Source organism: Anas acuta, chromosome 1 (assembly GCF_963932015.1).
Source record: "Anas acuta chromosome 1, bAnaAcu1.1, whole genome shotgun sequence".
Taxonomy (NCBI): Eukaryota; Metazoa; Chordata; class Aves; order Anseriformes; family Anatidae; genus Anas; species Anas acuta.
In genome coordinates, this window is record NC_088979.1 from 24,736,221 (window position 1) to 24,760,807 (window position 24,587).

Consider the following 24,587-nt stretch of genomic DNA (forward strand, 5'->3'; position numbering starts at 1 on the left):
GAGATGTATAAATGCATTCTTATAAAAGCCTTGGCTTGAATGAAGGAGTTACTCCCTGTATCTGCTATAGTGGAGAACAAATTGGGGACAGTCATGTAAGTTCAATATATTTACTGCAGAAGTCTTTTTAAAGGGTGCATTGTATCAGATTTTTGATGACAATAGGAACAAAAGAGGCTGAATTCTGTGAATTGTTTAGGAATCTTAAGTTGTTTATTGATTATTTATGTAGCAGTGCATGCATTATATTAATAATATTAATTTGTTGAAATATTTTTTTGCTTTTCTGACTACAGAGCTTTTCCCAAAGTCTTATAGTGCCTATACCTGTTTCTGCTTGTATACTATGTAATGTATGAACATAAGCCTGAAGTTCTTTATGTGCATGAACCTTTTGTGTTATATGTAAATTGTTTCAAGTATAGGGATTTGTAGTCATTTTAAAAGCAAGCTACTGCCAAATACACTTGGCTTTAGAGTTGACACGCTGAGGGAATTTCAGTTGTCATATTTCAGGCACAATGTGAGTGATTGTAATAATTATTCTTGATATTTAAATTTTTGTTTACTTATCAATTTATCAATTGTAGTTTATGCAAACTATTTTACCTACTAATTAGTTTTAACTAGTCTGTTTTATATTTTCCATTTTAAATGCTTTATGGCAAAGAAATTGATGTGTTTTTCTTTCAAAACAGAGTCATCTCAAAATTAGTTATGGCAATATTCACCACTTTTTGTCAGAATAATCATCAGTAGATTGTAAAATGTAACTGGTCTAGATGGTTGGAAATACTTTCAAGATATTTAGTGCACCTAGTATTTTTTCATCTGTTAATAATCACCAAAATATTATTTTTAAATTTAGACAAGCCAAACGAAGTCTGCGGCAGGTAAAAATGTTTGATTTCATAAATCTGCATATAAGAGCATATATTTTATCCTATTTAGGAATAATTATGCCCCACCATCTTAGCAAATATATCTCCGGTGTAATTCTCAGTCTCTTAAGTGCAACATGTCTCTAGCTCTTACAGGTTAAAATGACAGTTCATGAAAACAAAAATGTTTGAATTAACAATTCATAATATGACTCTTTGGGGGCTTTCTTTTAGAGGTGGAATTGTGTTGCTGTCGCTTTAGTAGGTATCAGGCTCTCACCTGATGTAACTTTTCACTTGCGTTGACTTTCTGTGCCAACTTCAAAAATACAAGAACAGAAATGCAAAATGCAACAGTTAAACTCAAGAACTGAGGTCTCCGTTTAACAAAAAATAACGGAGGGGAGGAGAGGTTACATTCTGCTTTTATTCACTGGGACCTGCTAATCCCACAGTCATTTACTTTCGGAAGGGAAATATTATTTTTAAATGTATACGTGCAGTAGCGTTTATTTTAGAAATGTAAATCACATGTGCCGACCACAGGGATCAGACAGGATGGAAAATCCTACACTTGAGCAGATCACAGGACGCGTGGATCCGGAGTGACTTCTGCTCTGCTTTTAAGGCCACAACTTCTTTGTCAGGTCGCTGCCGCTCCGCTGCCCGGACCGTTCCGGAGCGATTGGGAAGAGGCAACGAAGCAGTTCCTAGAAAGAGATACTCCTGGTCGGAGTCCAAACAGCTGACGAGCCCTTTAGCCAAGCGTCCTTCCCACAACCCCCAAACCTCCTGGTGAACGGGGACAAGCCGCGCCTTCGCTTTTTTTTTTTCCGGCGCCGAAGCGTCCCCAGCGGTGCCGGCGGCTCCTTCCCTGGCCGGGGCTGCCTGCCGTGCCCGACCCAGCCCAGCCCGGCTCGGCTCGGTTCGGCACAGCCCCGGCCGAGCCCCCACCGCCCCGCATCCCTCCTGCTGCCCTCCGAAGTGCTAGGTCGAGTCCCCGGTGCCCCCGCACGGCCGCGGCTCGGCGGCGGGGACGGCGCCGCGCCGGTGCCCGGGGCTCGTCTCCTTCCATCCCCGCGTGGGAACGAGCCCGGCCCCGGGCTGTCGGCTCAGGTGTGCCCGGCTTTTGTTTCAATTAGATTAGCAATTGGGTTTTGGGAAGGGAGCCGAAGCTTCCCCCCGTAGCTCGGTGCCATATGGAAAAGCTGCAGTATTTTGATTACGCTCTATGTAAACATTTTAATATCGGATCCTTAAAATCCAGAGACTATCCCAAAGGGGATTAAAACATAATCCTCTGTCTCTATAGCTGTAGTGGATTAATTTCGTATTCTCTCAGTGGCTGGTTTGCTCCCTGAAGGCTACAACAAAAAGGCTCGCTGCTCCTTAAACATGCTATGGAATTGGAAGTTGTAATTGGAGATTTCCAAAGGACAAGTGTAAAAATGACACGCTGCTAATACCGAATATTTTGTTCGTGTTGTGCTTCCAGGAGAATATATATATATATATGTACCTACAAAGACTTTTTTAATTTAATTTGAACCCTCCCCTCCCCCCGAATCCCATAATTTGACCGTTTAAAAAAGACTTTCTCTCCCCCCCTCCTTTTTTTTTTTTTTTTTTTTCCTCCCGAAAAGAGGAAACCCAGGCACAAGCAAACGTTTTCTTATCTGGAAAGTACGATAACCCTTATTCCTCGCTGCGTCCTAATACCTCCGACGTGTTTACACCGCAACAAATCTGGGGGGAGCGTTTGAGCGGAGCGCAGGGCGAATGCCAAAGGAGCTGCCTGGGAGCAGAGAGCCTTCTCTCGGGAGGAGGAGGGGGAACCAGACACCCCAGCTTTCCCCCTCATGCAGTAACAGGCAAAAGAGCGAATTTCCCCTCTCCTCTGTGCCGGGTGCTCGTGTTGTCCTCCCCTGGATGTCAGACTACAGGGCCCAGCCTTTTGACCATCGAATAGCGGTGCCTTCCTTTTTATTTTACCCACGCAGCACCGAGGGGAAGAGCTAATTGGATTAAATTGATGGCCTTCCTCCAGGACGCACCCTCGGAAGCCTCCTCGATGCCCGGGTGGAGGCTGCGGACGGGTGCGGGGCGAGGCTGGGCCTCCACGGAGGAGGACGAGCGCTGCTTGCGGGCGGGCGGTGGCAGTCTGCGAGGCCCCTACCTCCCCCCCCCCCCCCTTCTGTAAACACAAAGAAAAGGGGGCCTGGGGAATTGAAACCCAAATCCACTTGTAATCGTACAAGGGAATCGGGCGTAATTACTCGAGCAACCTAGATTAAGATTGATGAGCCTTTAAAAGCGGCGTTTCGGATCGATCGCCCTGCCCTTCTTCGCAGCCAGCAGCCCGGGTTTTCCCGGCTCGGCTCGGCTCGGCTGGGCTGGTTTCTCACGGCGAAGGGAGGGAGAGAAGATGGAGGCTAGACGGGGAGAGCGGCAAAGCAGCCCCGGCGCATGTGATTCAGATCAGCTGACTAGGGTCAAGAGGCTACCGCGGTTTATTAGGAGATGGAAAACAATAAAATGAAAGAAAATAGAGTTTGTATCAATATTATGCAGCCTGCCACGCTGGGCTGCTGAAAGCTGTCACTGAAACTGCGTTTTAGCTTCCCCTTGTACACACACTAATCCGTGCCTTCCTCTTTATTTATTTTGCAGCGAAAAAAATGACAAAACATTGTGCAATACAGCCTCAAATTGGGTGTTACAGTAAAGTAAAACATTAACAACATGACAGTTAGATGCACTGATACAGGACTAATTTGGGCTAAGTGAGTAATTTGAAGTGTCGCCTGCAAGAACTGGTAGCAAAGTGCCTGTGCGGTGCCGGGGGAGGAGGAGGAGGAAAGGTCGCATCCGTGCATGCCAGCCGGGGGGTGCTGGTACCTGGGGACCCCAGCCGCAGGCACACGCGGGTTCTCGCTGCCATCCTCCTGAGGTCTTCTGTAGTGAGCTTCTTTTGAAGTGCAGGAACCCAGCGCAAGCTTTCTGTCCCTAGCGAGGTGATGCCTTTGCCGGTTCCCAGGAGGTGCGGCGCTCGGATGCTGCGCTGAGTTTCTCAGTGCTGGGGCGCGTAGCGTGTGGATGCGTGTGTTTGGCCGTGGGTACACAGATTACCCTACACCATTCAGCGGTTTAATCTGGAAGAGTGTTTTATGTTTAATCTTTTCTTTTAATTAGAGCGAGCGTCCTAAACACCGACGCTGGCAGCTTTAGCAGCAGGCTGCGTTCGTCTCGAAGATAAGATGGCGAAAAAGTGATCCTCTGCTGTCTTTGGCATTAAAGTAGAAGTTCTTTCTTGAGCTAAACCTTAACAATGCGAATGGAGAAGGCTGCCTTCTGCATTAGGTTCCCCTCATCCATCTTCCCAGTGCCCGTGCGAGCGCCTCGTTAAGGAGCGTCCTTGGGCGAAATGTCGTTACCCTCCTTTCGAAAGGCTCAAGCGGCAGCAAATTGAACCCAAAACTCTCTGCCCATAAATACCCTTAACGAGGGCAGCCGTCCCCTGCGTGCGGTGGCCGCCGGGCTCCCAAGAACCCTTCGTGGGCTCGGCCCGGAGGGGGCGAGGGGCCAGCGCTGCTCGGTCGCCCGCCGCCTGCCCGGCTGTGCCGCCCCCCCCGGCTCCGACACGGCCGCTGCTGTCGCCCATAAACAGCGGGGGTGTTAACGAGGAGTAAAAGGGCACAGAGACAGGGGGGACCTACTCGGAGGAGGCAGCCCCCGCTCCCTCTGACCCCTCTGCGTGCCGCTGCTCACTGATTTATCTCGCGCCCCGCAGCTCACTAACTCTTATTTATTTTTTTTCTTTTTTTTTTTTTTTTTTTTTTTTTTCCTGGCCTGACCGCGAAGTTCAAAGCACGCTGGCCGCGGGCAGGAGAGGGGCAACGGCGGCGGTTTCCAAAGCGGGGTTTACGAGGGGGCATCGCCTGGCGGAGGGAAGGGGACGGGCCACCGGGGATGGGCCGGCCGGGGGCCCCCAACCTGACGGCGCTGCCCTTGTCTTGCAGGCCCCGTGGTGCTCAGCACGCCGGCACAGCTCGTCGCCCCCGTGGTGGTGGCCAAGGGCACGCTCTCCATCACTACCACGGAGATCTACTTCGAGGTGGACGAGGACGACCCGGCCTTCAAGAAGATCGACCCCAAGGTGAGTGCTGCGGGGGGCGGTGGTGGCCCCGGTCGCGGACATGCGTGGGCCGGGGTCGTCCCCTCCCTCCGGAGTGGGCGCTCTGCTGCCGGCTCTCGCTGCGTTTTAGTTTAAAAAAAAAAAAAATGCGCCGGGTATTAATGATGGTAAATCCTCTATTACGGCGGCGTGCGCGTTTTTCAACAGCCTTCGCTCAGTGCCTTTGTATGAACGTGGGCAGATTTAGTAGCTAAGCCAATTGCTCTGAAATCCCTGGAGGTAAGAGCAGTCCCAGACTGCAGCCTTCCTAAGACACAGCGAAGGGCTCTACCCCTTCTGAGGCTATCAGAGAATCTCCTTGTTTCAAGAATGTTAGGTACCATGTCAGAAAATACGGTGCATTTTAGTAAACACGCTCCCCGCTGAAATGCAAGCTACTGCTTATTTTCTGGAGTAAAAAAAAAAGGGGGGGGGGAGGGAAGGGGGATGGGCATGTACCCAAGACTTGATTCCTGGGAAAGCTGTGTTTTGTTTTTTTTCTCGAGTCACTTACTACTCCCAATTCCCCAGCGCCCCCCTCCACCCCCGCCGAGCCCCCTCCCCAGCCCAGCCGCGGAAACCTTCGCGTGGCTCCCGCCGGGCTGCAGCCGAGCCGGGGGCAGGAGGGGGCACGGGCAAGGGACGGCTGTGACCGGCTGCTCCCCTCTCCTGCACCTCTGTTCCCTCTTACCGTTGTTGCTTTGTTTCTCATTATCGAGCTGGAAAATGTTAGAAGCTTCTCTGGAGAGAGAATAGGGGAGAGCTTTGACAAAAACCCTTTGGTTTTGTTTTTGGGTTTTGTTTTTCTTTTTCTTTCTCCAGAAATATCGTAAGTCATTTCCAATAAAAAAATGCTAGCGAACTTGTCTGAACATAAGTATGGTTTGTAGTAAGGTGATTCCTGTTTGGTGGATAATGTCTGAAACTCGGGACTTTTTTCACAGTGCTGGGGAAAAAAAAAAAAAAGGATTCTTCCCTAATCGCTGGGAATAACGGGTTCTTTAAAGGGTACCCGCTGCAAATAGCTGCCAATGGGTGTTACACAGGCACTCGGCCTCTTTCAGCACTTGTTGACTGTTAGGGTACTCGGCAGAATGCTCGCTGTGATTTTGCATTTTGGTCTCAGAGCGGCTTTAAAGAAATGCAGACTTTAGGAATAGGAAGAGGCAATTCCTGACCGCTCGCAGTTTGGAGGAACCCACATGTTTTTTCCCTCTGGATGCCCTGCGAACGCAGGGGCTCCATTTCTGTGAGCAATCTTATCACATTCATAGCGGACTCGTGGGTCAGAAGCAATAACGTTGTTCTCTTTATTGGTGCTGGCTTGACCCTTTCACCTAGACATTTTACCTCCTGCGTCCCTCCTTGAGCCGAGCCGCTGGATTTACCAGGCAGCAGGCTCGCTGCTCGCTCCGTGCCCTGCCTGCTTCGGGGGCGGGCGGCGCTTCCTCAGCATTGTTCGACCCCGGGCAGAAACGCATCGGCTCCGCAGAGGAAACCTTTAGGAAATAATTTGGTTTTGGGCGGCTGGAACAGTGTTACTGAGTGAATAACTACATCGGTGCCTGACGGTTTGCTGACGGTCAGCTGGAGCTAAATTCTAGTGTGTTTAAACCGCCGATATTTCCTCGTCCTCCAAAACTAGCCAAAACGCAAAATCAGGCGGCTGCTGCCCTTAAGTTTTCCAGGATTTTAGCAACTATCATCAGAAAGTCAAAATGCACAGAACACAGCTGATCTCTGATCGTTCAAGTAGAAAACTTGATTCTGTATTGAAACGCTTACCCATTGGCATTTTACTTCATTTATTAGCTTGTAATTAAATAAATCAGCAACAGAAATTAAAATCTAAATCACAAAAGGTAATTATCCAGTGTATTTCAAGTGCATTTTCAAATATATAATTCCAATATTCAAGCGTTATTATATAAGCAGAATCCAAATTTCTTTTGAATATATTTAAATAACATTTCAAGTATATTTATGGAATGTTAGAAATAGAACAAGCAATATATATGAAACGAAAAAATGTAAACTTGTTAAGTTCAGACACTTCAAAAGACAATTAACAAAAGTACCATGATAAAATCTACCTTTTTAAATGGTATCTTCTCTTTAGCAGAAAATGTCCTTGAAGTATCCAAAATGGCAATTTAACTTCTGTTCACCAAATCACAAAACACCAACATCCACAATTTCAAAGACAATGTGAGATCACAATATTTGATACAAATTAAAAGGTACATTGGGGTTTGTTCAGGTGGCATATCCAAATAGCTTTTACTCACAGAGGGATTACAGAAAAATACGGGGTTTGTTATAATCCGTTGGTACCATTCCTAGGCAGAGTGGTCACAATCAAGTTAAATTACAGCCAATTTTGCTTTCCGGGTTAGACGCTTTTTTTTTTTTCCCTTTTTTTTTTTTTTCTTTTCTATTTTTTTTCCCCCCGCGGGAAACTGCAAAACTGTGGTGCAGATAAGAGGCATGATACTTGCTGTTTTTATTTGCGTTTCTCGGTGAAGAGCCTAAGCTATATTCCTTTTTAAAAGAGAATATGAGTTGCACTGTCAAGTGGAAACATCTGACTTTTCGAACAGGAAGCTTAAACTTCATCAGGATCTCAGACGCTTTGTCGCACAGGCCCGCTCTACAGTTACCCCCTAAAGTTTCTCCAAACTTTTCGGGTTGGTCAGTATCTCCCTAGCCAGTCGCCACGTCTGTTTGGCCGCGTTTTCCAGGGCTGAGTGAGGTTTGCCCTGAAAGAGGTCTAAATTGGGCAAGAAGTAATGCGGGCACCGCCTGCACTGGAGGCAGGAGATGAGCTGCAGTAAAATCCCGTTGAGCCGATCGCCCAAGCACGACTCGTCCCAGTCCGACTCTCGGGGGTGCTTTTCGCATTCGTATGAAACCAGAGTCTTCATGTGATAATTATTCAGGGGCTGGCCCGGCAGCTCCAGGTGGCGGTCCCGCAAGGTTTTGAGGATGGAGAGGCATTTCTTCCTGCAGCCGCCCATCTGCAGTCTGTTCTCGGCTTCGGCGAACTGCAGCACCCAGGCATCGCTCTCGGCCGAGCTCTGCTTGCCGGCCAGCGAGTGGCACTCCTTGGACAAGAGGTTGAACCCTTCGGCCTTGACCTCCGCCACCCGGTTGGGTCCCGGCCAGGGGATGTGGGGAAGCGGCCAGTGGGCAGCGCTCCGCGGCCAGATCCCCGTGCACTTGAACGCCGGCGTGATCTGCACCACGTACCTATCCCTGATCCGCAGCTTCACCTCGCTGGTGTCCGCCACCATCTTTACCACGTCTCTGTAACTGCACTTATCCACGGCTTGAGCCACCAGAGTCTGAAATCTGGAGCGGATTTTGCGAGCGGAGAGGTAGCCAGACGCCGTGATGAACTCCACCCAGAGGGACATGCTCCTCTTGCGCCCGTCGCTCAACTTTAACACAGCGCAGCCCGGCAAGGAGCCGTCGTCCACGAAGTTGAAGACCCCCATCTGGTTCAGATAGAGCACGACTTCGAACTCCGTGGGGGAGATGACTTCCAAGCCCTCGTAGCGATTGTCCATCTCATTCAGGGAGCTGATGAAGCGAGGCTCCTGCACCTCCACCTCCTTCAGCACGTCCGACACCACTTTGCAGACTTCGCGGATCGTCTTGGCGATGGCAGCTTTCCTGGCTTGGCATTTCTCGTTGTAGTATTTATTCAGATGATACACCAGCTTGGCCTGGGCCGCGATCATGTTGGGGCAGAGATCCGGATTGTACACCGGAGTCTCGCAGTAGGCTGTGGGATCCAATGCGGCTGCTAAGGCTGGAGCCAACTTCAGAGGAGAAACAGGCTGCTGCACTCTGAAACGTAACAAATGTTTTTCAAAATGCGCTGTGGCTGCTGCTCCTCAGATGCTCTCTTCCTGCTTTTTTAGATCAGCCGTCTCGAAGTGTGTGTGGCGGGGGGGGCGGGCGGGGGACTGGAGGGGGCGATATTTTTCCTCCCCCTTTTTTTAAAGGGTCCGTGAGTGAGAGGCAAGCATCGAGAGCTGCACCTTCTCCGGCAGCAATAAAAACAAAAGTTGCACTGAGACACAGCGAGGCTTCCAGTAGTCAAAATAATAAAACCTCTTCGTATTTATTTATGTTTTCCCGTAGTAATCACTGTGTGTGTGCAGGGCGGTTAATCAGATGGTGGAAAAAGTGCCGCGTGTGTGTGTGTGTATATGTCAGAAGAAGCTGGCTGTTGGTTTGTATAAGAGCCCAGATGCACTCGTGTGGAAATTATAAAGGCAGGGCCAGGCAGGCGGGCGGCCAATCGCCACTGGGCTCGTCACTGCAGCCTCTTTCAGCTCAAACCCGGCTAATTAATCCCTCTCTAGGAGATAGATATGTATACGCACACGCACATATACAAAGGTAGCCGGTTCCCGGCAGAAAATCGCCGGGAAATCGAGGGACACCGCTCTTCTCCGGGTGTAACCCCAAGGGCAGGGACGTTTCCAAAGGACCCTGCGCGGCTCCGTTCCCAGCGGGTCCCCCGACGGCGGCGTCGCGCCCGCAGGTGCGGGTGGCTGCGTCCCGGGGGGCGGCCGGAGAGCCAGGGCCTCCCGGTCCCGGCCGGAGCCCGCCCGTAAGTTCATTTAGAGCCGCCCTCCTCGCCTCCCGAGAGCGGTCCGTGACTGCCAGCGGGAAGTTTTGGCTCTCCCGAAGCGGCCGGGGAGCGAGGCGGCAGATGCACGGCAGTGTAGTGCCCTTCGGAATAAAAGTGTGCCGCCAAAGTTCGCGATTTGGGGGCGTTTTCGGCGGACCTTCTGGCGGGGTCGAAGCGATCTGGAGGTTTCAGGCGTTTGTGCATTGTGTCTCGCCTTGCTTTTTGTCTTCCTACCTTCTGGAGGGGAGAATCGATCGCTAAACGGGGCTGTCAGGTCTTTTTCACGCTCCCTCCAGAAACCAAGTAGCAGATCCGAAGGGTAAATCTCCTCCGCCAGCTCCTAGCTTCGTTCCCGTGCTCCGCGTAGCGCTCCGACGTGTGGCGAAGGCTGAGTGTTCGGCTGCTGTTGGAGACGTGGTGGCACCAGGAGCACCTATTAATTTCAAACCTGGACGGCTCATTGTTACAGCGGGCTCTGCTAGCAAGCTGCGTTTAGTAAATGCGCTCACGGGAGGGATGCTAGCGACTGCAAACGTGCTGGCACGCTGCTCATCTGACACCTTGGGTTTCGTGCGCGTGATGCGTAATTAGCAAATTTCTCCTTCGGTACCTTAAGTGGTAGTAATCGGAACCTTTATTTGCAAATAAGCCCGCGTAGCAAACTCTTCTGCTTTCCAGCATTTACCGAGCTTCACTCTAAGAAAACCCTAAATTATATATATATATATATATATATATACATACATGTATGTATACATATATAAAGAAAAAAATACACCCAAGCTTTTCGTCGCTTGTCTTTAAGGAATCTTTAAGCTGCTGCCCAATTATTAATTCGTGAAGTGACTGTCACAGACGTATGTGTCGCTAAGGAGAGGTCATAATGCAAGGAATATCTTACAACATTTGTTCACCGCATTAAGGCGACCAACTTTCTTGCATACAGCGAAGAATTTCTGACTTTGCGCTCTCCTCCCTCGCTCTTGGAGTTTCTGCGGGCGATCCCCTTGCCGCTTCCTAGAAGGAAGCCGATGCGGGAATCATTTTTCTGCCCATTAGTATAAACAAGGCTAGGACCGGCTCTGGGCTCCTAGCAGAAAATCTGCAGGTGACAGCTCGTCCCGGAGAAGCCTTCCCTCTCCTCGGCCCGCCGGCGGCGGGGCGGCCGCTCCCCGTCTGTGCTGGGCTAACAGGGGCAGTTTTTTCCCCAGATTTTTGCGGGGAGCTTTCGCGGCGAGTAGGGGCGGCTGCCGAGCGGGACACAAGTGGCTCCCCACGGCCCCGGCTCCTTCCCGGGGTCCGAGACCCCCCTATACATTCCCCAGGGACTCCGGGGGGCGGCTCCCCCCCCCCTGCCGCGCAGGCACCCGTGAGGTCCCCTCTAGTTTCAAGGGGAGGCCGGGACACCCCGGCGGCGGGCGGGGAGGGGAAGGATCCCGCCCCACTACACCCGGGGCTGGGACTGGGGTCGGCTCGGGGCCGATCCCCTCTCCCTGCCCGCCCCCTGGGGCCGCGGCGGTGCCGGGCGCGCCCTGCCTGCGGAGGGGTTGGCCGTGTAGGGGGCACGGAGGGGAGAGGAGGAGGAATGGGAAGGGGCAAAGCGGGAGGGTTTTGGGGCAGGGGGACCCCCCTGCGTGACCCCTCCGTCTCTTTCTGGCCGGGGGGGCGGCTTTTTGGCGGTGTAAATCAGGCTGAGCTCCTTTCCCTGCGGGGTCGCGTACCGCCGCCGCGTAAAAAACGAAAGTTGAGGCGGGCGGACAAAAGGGGTTTGGCTCGCTCCCCCTATCTCCGCCAAGGGGAGCAGCCGTTTCCTGTGGGATGACACGCAGTCCCAAACTCCGAAGTGCGAGTGGAGCCTTCAGCTGCACGTTGACGATGGAAATATTTCGGGCAAGGTTTTGTTTGTTTTCACCCGGTGGGTTTTCGCTCAGGAAATGCAGTTTCTAAAGGCAAGAGGCGATATCTCACCCCTTTTAATCGTCAGGAAGCTGAATTTTCGTAATGTAGCAAAATTAATCGAAATTAAAATTACGTCTTCTCTGCCAAATCACAGCCGTCTCTATATAACGTTATGATTAACCCCCCATGTCAAATAACGCAGGTTATATGTATTGTATCTCGGCGGTTGTGGGAAGTGTTGTGCCTATCAGACTTAGCCTTGGCTGGGTTATGTTTACCACTAAAGGTTACGATCAATTTCACTACATCATTTCATTTCACACACAGAAAAATAAACATTTGATAGCTTGAGAATATGTGGATTTAGGCACGGCTGACACCAGTCAACTACTGAAATGTAACTGTTAAGGTGACCTGATCATTTCAAATGACATGAAGTCGGTGGTTTGCTTTGGATTCTGAAAATGAAGATATATCTGACTTTACGAAATATAAAACATGAATATTTTCGAGACTTCTGACCACTTAGCAGTTAGTTTTTCTTTGTATTTATTAACGTGTTCTTAATAAACTATAAAAGGAACACCTTTTCACCGCTGAGTTTTATTTTTATATGGATTGAGTTGTTCTGGTAAATTGAGATTAAAATCACCTCATTAAAATGATGATTGAGAGTTTGTCATTATAATAGTACTGTATGATATTGGTGACTTTTACCAAATTACTGTTTTCTAGATATTTTCCCCTAATTAGAGTACTATAGATACATTTCTTGAACTCTACTTGTTATTTCAAATCTTTCTAACTACATTGCCTTGTCATGCAGTGTTCTTATTAGCCAGAAAGCCAAATAGTGTTGAAAATGTATGACTGCAGGTTCTCGCCTATGCCACCAAAATATATATATATATATAGTCGCTTTTATAAATTTTACCAATAATTTATTTTCATATGGTGAAAAGCATGAGTGAAAATGCACATGCTGATGCATATACACCCAAAGTGCTTACATTGATATCACTTTATATTTCTTATTATGTAGTGATAGTTCTTCCACAAACAACTGTGCTCATGAATTTTAAAGTTTTATTTTTTAATATCTGTCTATTGCACTAGGGAACTAGGAAAAAATGAAGCTGAGATGATTAAATTATTTATCCCTACTGCTGAAGTGAGTTTGAAGGCTCATTGAATGTATCTGATTTCTTGAATCCTCATTCTCCCCTTCCCCCCCTCAATTCATTCTGGTTATTTCATCCATATCATCCTGCCAGCAACAATAAATTTACTTTTTTTTTTTTTTTTTTCAAGTAGGAAAACTAAAGACAGATATTTGTGGAGAGTTTGCTTTAAATGTCACTTTATATAAAATACGCAGCATCATTTTTTGTGATAGAGGTTGACGGTACTTGCAAGTGTTTGCATTCCTATTTGCATTTTACTTTTTGACTACACTTTCAAACTTAGGAACAATGAAATGGTAAGCTTAAAAGTAAGTTGCTAGCGTGTTTGCAAACACTTTTTTTTTTAATTTATTTAAATGATGTTGTATGCTTCAGGACTTAGATTCTGGGATATAAATTTATGTAGAATTATGCACGCAAATATTTTCCTTCAGTTATCTGTAGTTTTCTGCAGATGTTTTTTACTTTTTTTTTTTTAAGAAAATGTGATATAGCTCCTTTTTGCAGTACACGAATAGCATTTGTTAGTGTTAAACTTAGCATGTGTATGTATTCTCTTCCCATTAAAAATAAAAAAATGAAAGGAGTTTGCATTAGTTTTGGACTTTGTCATTCTAGGTCACACGGCTGAACTGTTAATGCTTTAAATTCTTTTAATCTGCAATCTGTTAAAGGAAAATCCAGTAATTGATTTGTTGTCTTTAAAATGTTACATCTCAAAAGTAAACATAGAGCTTGCACAACTGCAAATTACGATTTTAGCTAGAACCGCAGAAACATCCAGGCAGGAAGAAATGCATTGAATTATTCATTTGGTTCACTTCTACATCAGCTTCTCCAAAGCCAGACATTCCTTAAAGTACAGCATTTCATTTAGGGAGTCCAACATTGCCTTTTTTTTTTTTTTTTAGAAAACAAAAAAGAAAAAAAAAAGAGATCTGTTGCTTTGAGAATGCTCTTTTCTGCTGAACTGAGAGGAGTATGGAATCAGTGGGGATTAGCGCCTTTTAATCTACTACATCTGTAGCGGGTCATCCAACACTGCAGAACTCTCATTACTGTTACATGCTGTATATGATTAAATGACTGAAAATATTCAACATTGACCTTGAAAATAAAGCTGTATGCATTGGATGATCAGCTTCCTAAGTCTTCATCTCTAAGCTAACCTTTCCCCTTGGTAACTTCTATCCCTGCAATACATTGTCTGAAGAAGGACTAGAGCATAGAAAACATGTGCAAGTTGAAACTAAAGTGTGGTAGTATTTGAAATGTATCATTATATAAATTATGACATCACTCATCTTGTTTGTGTGTGTTTTTGAGTAACACAACATCTTATTAATCCAGCTGAAATGTAGGGGTGGTATGCCTTGAACAGATATACTTCTACGACTGGTGTTTTTATATAAGCTGGTTTCATATCGACCGGCAAACTGAACTACGCACTCGTGTAGGTAGTTGCTAGAGCTGCTGAAATCAGCAGAAAACATGTTGCTTAACATCTTTGGGTGCTAACCTACACCAAGCACCATTTTTCATATCCATTTTGTCATGCTATGTGTTTATTGCTGGTTTTCATACTACATATAATATACATTTAGCCCCTCGTAGTCAAAACTAAATGTGTTCTCTCCCCTAACAATAGCATGAGTATGGTAAATCACCTATGTAACTCACTTTATCTCAACTTAGCTATAAAAAGACATGCCTTGCATATTTTAATGCAGACTTCTATTTTTTAATGTAGTGTACGGCTTTCAGATATTTTCTTTCAAAATAAGGGTGAAGGGAGGAGTTGAGTGAGTTGGTCATGAGTGATTAATACATTTCATTGAACCTTATGAAGGCCCTGATCCTGCCAATACACACATGGTTAGCTAAACAGTTGGCTGGTTCTGATGAGGTCAGTGGCTTCTTTAGGCTAACAGTTGGTTAAGTCCACGAGCTGTTATTTGCAGGATTGGGGCCGAAGCAGGATAACGCTTGGAGGTTATAATTTATGACTAGTATGAACATGGCATGCCTTCACAATATTTAAAATATCAAATGCATGTGTTGGTAAGTATAATAAGGAAAATATATTTTGGGCCTGAGCATCTACTCTCCTGTCAAGCAGGACTTCCCGCTTAATTTCATTGTATTTTAGTGATGATAGTGTTGATTTAACTTCCTGAGAAAGGACAGTGCTGTTTTGTTTTTTGTATTTAACAGGATGCTCTCATAAAAATACTTTCCCTAATCTGCTCTAAAGCTTTTACAAGGAGGATAAGGTTATTCATAGAAATGAGTGAAAGACTATGATTGCAAAATCTCAAAACCGTACTTTTCATGTACTTACTTTCATACATTCAGGACTATTTCTAGAACTCCCAAAAGGTACAGGATCTTTTAACAGTCTTAAATATAAGCAACCCACTTGCTAAAAAACACTTATTCATTGTTCCTAAAATATGTTAGTTGTAACTGTAATATAAACATGTCAACCAACTTATTATTTCAGGAAGAAAGGGAGAGATCTCTTCAGGAAAAGCTTGATCCTAAAATCTTCCGGTCTTTAAAATGTGTTGATGTTCCCACCACCTCTCTGAATGCTTTTTCTTAACTGGTGAAATATTGTCACTCCAGAGTGTAAACTTTTTGTCTGAGGGTGATTCACGTCTCTTATTAAGAGCTCTGGTTCTCCTCTTATGTGGGTATGAAAATTTAACCTAGGTCACCTACTGTTCTTCCTATATCATTTTTTCAGCATACCTCTAGGATAAAGTATACAGATGTGGGTGCTTTGTGGCACAATGACAGTATCATTGAAATGGGAATGACTAAAGAAGTGACACATACATGTAGTCGTAATTTCATCAATTTCCAATACATTTGTTGATAGAGAAATACTAGCTGCTTATGTAAATATCTGTGTTTATCTTACAGCAGTATTTCTGTCAATTTTTCTTAATAGTAGAAATAGATTTTGCTATTTGAACACATTATAGTTTATAATACATTAGTACCATTGAAAAGATGAAAAAAAATGTGGTGTGTCTGGTAGGGTAGTGATAATGTTAACAATGTTAATGAAGTCTCTTCATTAACATTAACTTCAATGTTAATGAAGTTTTGGAGGAGGTAAAGAAGATATCTTTATTATTTAACATTTTTTTTTAAACCTTCTTTATTTACAGTTTCAAGTGATTTGGAATAATTATTTAATAATACTAAAGGAAACTTCCAGGACTTTATTATTTATTTATTTATTTATTTATTTATTTTCCTGGAAGTACTGGTTTTAATTAGGTGAATTTACTTCTGTTGCATGATGTGTCTTTGTCAAAAATAGATTGTAAATATTTTCCTTCCTACTTCTTTTTTGGCCATTACTGTGGTAATTTTAAAGTTATGCCACGTGTACAGGCCTGTTAAGAGAGAAGTTACTGCAATCTAAATGATTCTGTCTTATTTCAGTGAATGTTTTACCATTTCCATTATTTCGTTTTTCTTGTTTTCTTCTGCAAAGTATTTCTGGGTACAAAATGGCTACATTTAACTTCAATTTTGACAATAAGCTTATAAAAGGAAACCGCTAGCATATGCAGAACTCTTACTAGCACTCTGAGGTACACAGGAGTATATTGCGTATGCTAGGTTGCGCCATAACGCTTGCAGTTTTCAGCTATACTTCAACAGATTGGTTCTTTAAGAAGTAAAAAAAAATGACGGCAAGTATGTTGGACAACAGTTTTCTCATTCGTATTCAGTCAGTACATACATTATGTATTATCAATCCTTAATTGTAAAGATAAAATAATATAGCCATTTATCATGGCAAACCCATTATTTATAATCTGTACGTTACAAAATTGTGTGGACCTTTGTAGATGATTTCTTCTACACATCCTATTTAGCTTTTTTTTTTTTTAATGTAGTAGATGAGGAAAAAACTTTCCAGGTTAGATTTATTACTAACTTAATCCATTCTTGATAGGCAAACTGCATATTTCTATGGGGTGAAAGAAGTCCCTTCTTTCCCCCCCCCCCCCCCCCCCCGAAATTCAGTTCTTCATTTGTTTTGTTCACCACGCTGCATTAACACAGTTTTCCCCTGTGTGCATCTGCCAGTGTACAATTTAGCCACGGGCATCTGTAGACCTTGTGGTGATCAGTATTGCAGGCAAAAGCCATATGTGTTTAAATAAAAAAAAATCTCTTTATTTCATTTGCTGTTTTAACTGGATGGATAACTTTTGTGCCTCAAGACAGAGGAAGAGAAAATACAGAAATAATTAATTGCCTCTATTCTTGAGGCAGTTTCATTTTCCCTCTCCAATATGGAATGCTTGTCAGCTTTCCTGATAAATGACTGCATGTATTTGCATAGATTTTACATTAACAAAAAAATTAGTTTTATTTGTGAAAAACTAGTTTACATAATAATGCAAAATCTAGCATTATGGATTATGTTTCCAAATTTGAGAGACTGTGGAGAAGTGAGATTTTTTTTCTTATTTTTTATTTATTTTTTTTAAGTCAAACCATATTAGTTTTTAGCTTTGTATTTTGTTCCTATAAAAATAACTAAGTCAGGGTCTTTTAATGTTTATAAACCATTTCTTCTGTCTTTCATAAATTGAATAATTGATGCTGGTATGAAACCAACTTCTTTCATAGACTTTTACACATTGCGTTCATTAAATACATTCTTAAATATTTATACGTTTGCAAAACCTCATGGAACTGTTTTGAAAAAAATATTGTGGGAAACTGTTAAATGAATAAGAATAAGAATATGCTTTAAGTTTCTAATGCTGCTTTTAAAATAGTTCTCCATCAGGTATTCCTTCAAAGTGGTAATGTACTGCATTAACTTGTATTCCAATGTAGTACTTTTTTTTTTTTTTTTTTTTTTCCCTGTAGCTAATAACCTGTCTGTTTTAAGTAATTAGGCCTTCCTGGCTTGAAGTGACAGTACCATACCTCTAGTTAAAAAGTGTGTTTTAATCACAATTTTTCATGTCCATAAAGTTTATGAGTCAATCAGTCTGCAATATCTTTGAAGAAAATATACTGTGCTAATATTGAGATAAACGCCATTATTTTCAAGTTTCATAAATTGGATATTTGTTTGTAATATAAACCCAGTGTCTTGTTGTCTAAAGACAACTGCTAATTATATATCAGCTTATTCTCCATGCTGAAGTAAACACAGATGCATTCACTGCTGTTATTTCATGCTGTATAACAAAAAGAAAATATTGCTCCTTATGAAGCATGCTATACTTAATGACAACTTAAGGTAAAAGAGCGCCTTTGCCACTTCTTGAATCTGGGACACCCTAGGTGCCAGCTGTCACTGCTCAGCTAATGATGACAAATGCCCCTCTCTATGCAGATTGCAGAGCTTGCAGGCTGCTATGAAAGGCAGCCAGATTACCTTTCTTCAGATAGTAACTTAACCTTTTAAACTCAAGTGTCAGAATGAAATTATTAGCTGGGATAGTTTCAATATCTATTTCTTAAAAAAAAAAAAAAGGAAAAAAAAAAAAGAGGAGATGGCAGTAACTTCAAATAATACTCTAGCGGCTCATATTCACCAATTGTGTGTGGTTCTCTGATATATTAAAAATAGGAAATTGCTGCCATTCTGCCTGTGAACACTATATGGATTTGGCCAGTGTTGACTGTGTGAATACTAAAAACTGACTTCTTGGTAGCACTACACGGAAATGGGGCCAAACTGGTCCAAATTCTGTCCTTGCTTGCATCCATGCAGTGTTTCTGATGCACAGATGTGACTGATCACAGGTTACCTGATGCTGTTTATAAGAGACCTTAACTGAACTTACCTATCAGGGCTATGCTCAGTTCTACATGTGACATTTCATGTTCTAAATCTGTGAACACAGCTAGAGGCCAGTGTATAAAAATAACCAATTATTTACCTTATAGATATGAGCAGTTTCACAGAACTCAATGTCATTCAGTGTCATGTAGTTAAGTTACTAATTTAAGTCAGAGTTTGGGACTTATGTTCTGGGCTGTCTTGGAAGAAGCTAACAGGCATGGGGACCTTACATGGTTCCTTTATAGCACGTAGAAAAGTAACAGAGCTTTAACTCTGTGTACACCACCTAAAGGTGTAGGGAGTTCTTTGAGTGTGTATCTGTATTTTTATGTGGGTATATTTGTATGTGCTTACCTGTTTGAATATACAAGCAAATAAATATATGAGAATTCATGTCAACGTGTGTGTGTATGAACTAGCTTACATGTTAACCTCCAGAGCACACAAATTCCCATGTTTGTATTAAATTACTGACATATATGAGCAAGTTTAACTTGCATGTTCATGTTATATTTGCTATTAGATCAGTCTGTATGGTTAACTGCATATGAATATCACCTTCCCTCTGAGTAAAGCATAAGTTAGTTCCAGTAAACAAGTATTTACCTTCAAGATTTTCACATTATCAAATCTTTGTAGCAGTGGACAATAATAAAAAATTACAGAAATAAGGTGAGAAAGCATTTAATAAGAAGACCGGAAATTGAATGAATTATGGATACAAGAAAGTAAATAATAAGGATTTGGTATGAGATTGGAATGTCCCAGAGAGAAAATAGTTGTTATGATTGGCAGAAAGTACAGGAGGCAGAAGAAAAAAAAAAAAAAAAAAGACTACATAATGAGGTTGAGATCTATGTTGCATTAACTGTAATGTGGTTGGTTCTGTAATAATCATTAAAGGAAAGGTGATCTAATATGTGAATATAGGATTAATTAATATTCTTTTCTACAGAAAAAGAAATCTGATTGCTGATATGTGTTCTCAAAGAATTTCTGTCAGTATTTACTTCTTTTCATAATACGATGTATGAAGTGGAGATGCTGTTTAACATATGTTAGAAATGTTTCCTTTAAAGTTTGGGGATGAGTATTTGTTTCTGCCTACGCATAAGTATGTTAAATTTAACATTCCTGTTTTGTTTTGTTTTTCTTAGGACATTGTGTTTGAAGTATTTAAAACTATATGTTTCATTATTTCGAGCAAGTGTAGCACAATCTGGGAAATAAAAAGGACAAAGATCTAGTGTTTCATAGTCAGGTTTCCTAGCTTGTTAGTTGAATAGGCATCAAATGAAGTCCAATGCCTATACAAAAGAAATGTTCCTTGTTTGGATTTGCCCCATCTGTGTCATCTGGTGGCTTATGCAATAGGAGGTGTTATCACATGAATCCAAATGCACAAGCCAGTTGTTTTATGGACTCTTTCTGTGCTTGGAGGAGTTTATAAGTTGCCCACTCTATTGTGTGTCACTCCCAGATGACATGGGTGCATTCTGCTGAGCATATTTTGGGGGTAATTATAACTAATGAAGCCTGGTACACAGCTTGTTCACAGAGTGATTTATTCTGCTGCTGTCTGATTCCTGAGACTTCTGTAAAATGGTTATATTGTGCATTCCACTTTGGACATGTATGGGAGCATGTGGTATTGAGTCAATCTGAGAAAACTGAAATAATTTGCTATTCAGTGTACCACAGACTAATTACAAAGATATTAGCTGAGTACATCTGTTTAAAAACATAGAGAGGAATAGAAATTAAAAATTGGATCTGCAACTTTAGGGATACTGACTTTAGTATGGTCCTTGTTTAGTTATTAACTCTTCCCAGACTTGCAGTAAGCTGCTTAGATGTACAGCTTGCTCACATTTGCTTTTTTGTTGCTAACCTCAACAGTTAAGGTTAGGTTCCCTTTATACCTTTCAGCAAAAATTGCTTGCAGATTTTAATTCTGCAAGTTAAGTTCTGATAGCAAGTGATATTTTGTGGGAAGATAGATTTAAAAGTTGGGAAGAATATACCTTGTAACTTTGCAGGTAGAAAGCAATGGAAAAAAAAAAAAACAGTACTGAAGCTTGAGTATCAATCTTTATTTAACATTAGATGTACATTCTCACTGTAATTTTTCTTGAGTTAGTCTCTCAGGCAAGTAAATCCACTGACATTAGTGGGACTTCTCCTGTCTTCAAGAAGTGCTCATGCATTTGTTTGCCAGGACAGGTTTTAAAAACTTTTTTTCCAAGATGCTAACATAACTTGAAGTCACGAAGCAGTGGGGTGCATTAGAGCTGCACAGTTTTGTCACCTGCTGGAATCACAGATACCTAAGCAGCATTGTTGTTTTTACAATTATCTCAACATTGGTGTTCAGTAATAATAGTCTTCAATTACATCTGTCTTCAGTTACATCTGCTTCTCTCATCTTTGTCTTCTAACTCTGCATCCAGACTTGAAGGACTTTTTCATTTTTTTTTTCAGTGCTTACACAAAATTTACCTTTGTAGAAAAAAAAAAAAGAAAGAAAAAAAAACAAACAATTATACCTCTGAATGGGAGAAGTAAGATGTTTGGCACACATTTTATAAGAAGCATTGTATAAGGATGGAAAACAACTGCTTAGAAAATACAGTTCACATCTTTCTTACTGGCTGCAAGAGTAGAAAAATAGTTTTAATGAGAATGAATTATTGTTTTCATCTGCTTTTGTGAAAACCACCTGAGGTTTGTGCAGGACAACAATCACAACATGATGGGTGAGAAGATATCTGTAGTTCACAGAAGTAAATCATAAAAGATGGCATTCCTGAGTTAGTGTGTTAAGCCAGAGGAAGCGGTCAACAGCAGACCTTAAGTTTGCCTCTAGCCTAACCTATCCCCACAGTGAAGTTTGCAGGATCAATACCATTTTTCAAATCAGTATTTTCACTGGGAAAGAAATGAAAACAAAACACAAATTCTACTCAGTTTTTGTCTCATGAAGATAAAAATGGACAGAAGGTCTGCCGGTGACTTCATTCCTACTCCTGAATTTGTGCATAGCACAAAGGAACTTGTAGAGTTCCTAGAAGGAACTTGTAGGGCAGTGCTATAAACCCAAGATGATAACTATCAGAGGGTGAGAGTGTTGGAGAAAAGCTGTTTGTACACAATGTGTATAGAGAAACATACACTTTGAAAACTGACTGTTTGGCTCAGAACAATTGTATCATAATGTAGCAGTTATGCTTAAGTTGTTTTAAATAAACAGAATTTGTTCTTAAACTGTGGTGAGGGGGATGTTTAGCTTTATGCTTTGTTCCTGATTCCTGCCATAAATGTGTGCTTTGAGGACAATTTGTACATGATGATTTATGGCAGTATGAAATCTGACCTGGTTTGAGGTTCACTGGCAATACAGTTATGATAAGTTTTAACTTTTGATAACTTTTAACACATATATTACCTACTTACATACCTTCCATAACAGTTGCATGGAGTAAAGTAGGCTGTGTTACAAGAGACATACTTATCATTGAAATCCCTAGATAGAATTAATTTCACAGATGAAACCCAGAATTTTGCACAATTTGTAAGGTTTTCTGTTTTGTTCATGGTGGTGGTGGTTTGCTTGTTCTGTGTTAAAGGAGCATGACAAATTACAATGGCTGTTAAAATAAAAAATGCCTAAGAATGAACAGTTGTTTTCTTTGAAGAAAGATTGTTACACATTTAAAGAATGGTTATCTGGAAATGTGTTTTTGTGCTGTTAAAATATTGCAGTTGTCAGGTGTAGTTGTTTTGTGGGTAATCTGCTCATGGTTAGTCAGAGTACATCTGTTATATATCACTTTTAAACATTTCATAAAATATTTAAGATTAATGGTCCAAATCAAGCACAATCTAAAAATGATGATGCTAATTACATCAGTGAAACTTATATGTCATTCTTTTGCGCTGACCAAACTTTAGTTGCATGAACTCATTTCTCATTTTAGTCAGCCACTCAAGAGTACTGCACTGATAATCGTTTAGCAGAAATTGAAACCAAGAAGTTGAGTTGCTTGTCGGGCAATAAATTCTTTGTTGAGCTCACCGGTATTACTGGTAGACTTTCCTTTTTGTTGTCATGCCCTTCCATTTTTCCTGGTGGTCTAACAGATTCAGGGGGCAGGCTGCCCAGTTGGACTTTCTGTTTACTAGAAGTTCTAAAAAAGTGTTGACTGAAGACCTTTTGCCATATTCCATATGTGCAAATCAGTCATAGAGTGGACACGTTGGACTGCTTAAGAAGCAACAATTGGTATGTTTGAGTTTAGCAAATGCATAAGGAATTTGAACTCCAACCTCATACTGACCCTGTAGTATCGTGATGATCAGTTGTGAAGGCAAAGAGATACTGATTCAATTAAACTTAAATTGATATAAAAATCGGATTTTATATAGCTTTGTGGAATAGGAGAAATATAGCATAAACAAGAAGATAACCAAAACACATTGTGTTTTTGTGTGAGGAAAAAAAATAAATAAATCACTGGATAGAATGGGGATTAGGGCAAAAATATCAAAGAGAACGAATTTGAAATGAAAACCATTAGAATTTTCCAGGAATAATTACTTTGAAAACTTCTGGTAAAATTTATTTCATTGAAGGGAGAGGAATTAAAAAACAATGTATATAATCAAAGAGGAAAACCAGAGGACAGGAAGATCTTTGCTTAAATAAATTTGAATTAAAGTGTAAGCAAGTGGGGCTTACTTCATATAAAGATAAATACTGTACTAAACAGGAAATCCCACTTCCATGAATCTCTACCGGTGCATCTAAGCACAGTTGTCCCACGTCATGACTCAGGTTGTGAATCATGGTTACAAGTGTCAACATTTTCCGGGCTTACTCTTGACTGTACTTGAACTGAGCCAGCCTGACTGTAACTGCTGCTTTTGTGGGCAGAAGTCATTGCTTTGTGAAAGCAAATAAGGTAGCTCTCCAAGAGCAGCTCTCCAGAGCCCCAGGCAGTGAAAAAAAACAGCCTTTTCAGCATCCTTCACTGACCTAGAGGTTAACCTGTCCAGAAGCTTATGCAATCTATACAGTAAGGGAAAGCTTTATTATGATGGGAAACAGGATATGCTTGAGAATAGTGAGAAAACAGAGAGAATCCAGGAATTGAGAGGGAGCAAGTATAATGAAGTTCGTGCCAAGTCTTTAAAAGAATAGTTAATTATATTGACACCTTGGCCAATATTTTCTTACCTTCTAAATTAATTTCTAATGACAAAATGAGGTCTTTTTGGATGCACAAACTGCTGAATTTGCTTGTATTGCATGGTACTCTGTGTTCTTAAGTTAATGTTACTAAACATGGGACTTACAAGGCCTTAATTCACAAGCCTGCATTATTTGTTACTGATCTGGTTTAATATTTATACAGTGAATTTCCATGTTGCCTTAGAGAAATAAAAATTATGTGATTCTGACATCATTTTACAGTCTAATTTTGGGAAAAGCAAGAAATTATGAAAAAAAATAGAATAGGTAGAGGAAAAGATAAAAAGATGGTAATAAAAAATGTGTGCTGTTCTATTATGTAGGAAGCTTGTCAACATAATTTTTATTTTTTATTTTTTATTTATTTTTTATTTTTAGGAATGTATAAAAGAAGTTGATTTTAAGGGTTAGAGAAGCAACAGCTGAAAGGCAAAGGTTAGAGGTGTGAGGATTAGATTTCCATTTGTGTGTTCAGGTTGGGTGAGGCTGCTGAGAATTTGATCAAAGGTGTTTGAATGAGATGCAATGGCTAGTACAGATAGAATGTTCTACAGAACAGAACATTCCACCATCCTTGCTCCCAAGTGGATGAGTTGAAGACTAAATAGTAGGCAAACTGCTTGTCTTTGCCTGCTAAGCAGGCTAACTGAACCCAACAGTAGCGTTGTTGTCAAGGTTTCCCAGAAATGCACAGTTCAGTGCTTGAACACAAAAAAA

The 24,587-nt window shown here is 42.2% G+C and overlaps 2 protein-coding genes and 1 long non-coding RNA gene across 16 annotated transcripts in view; 1 reads left to right on the forward strand and 2 right to left on the reverse strand.

Moving 5' to 3' along the window:
• The window catches only part of NBEA (neurobeachin), a 509,325-nt gene that overhangs the window by 350,259 nt on the left and 134,479 nt on the right, over positions 1-24,587 (forward strand). For all 14 annotated transcript variants that reach the window (XM_068673009.1, XM_068672960.1, XM_068672963.1 and 11 more), the window contains one exon: positions 4,901-5,037. In XM_068673009.1, coding sequence (XP_068529110.1) covers positions 4,901-5,037 — 137 coding nt within the window. The remainder of the gene's footprint in view (positions 1-4,900; positions 5,038-24,587) is intronic.
• LOC137851929 (uncharacterized) lies at positions 1,264-3,089 on the reverse strand. Its single transcript, XR_011093578.1, has 2 exons — positions 2,601-3,089; positions 1,264-1,591 (listed from the first exon to the last, which is right to left on the reverse strand). It is a non-coding gene; the product is annotated as an uncharacterized lncRNA (long non-coding RNA).
• MAB21L1 (mab-21 like 1) lies at positions 6,844-10,420 on the reverse strand. The gene has a single exon (XM_068673032.1). It carries the CDS (start codon positions 8,796-8,798, stop codon positions 7,719-7,721), a length of 1,080 nt encoding a protein of 359 aa, XP_068529133.1. The 5' UTR covers positions 8,799-10,420; the 3' UTR covers positions 6,844-7,718.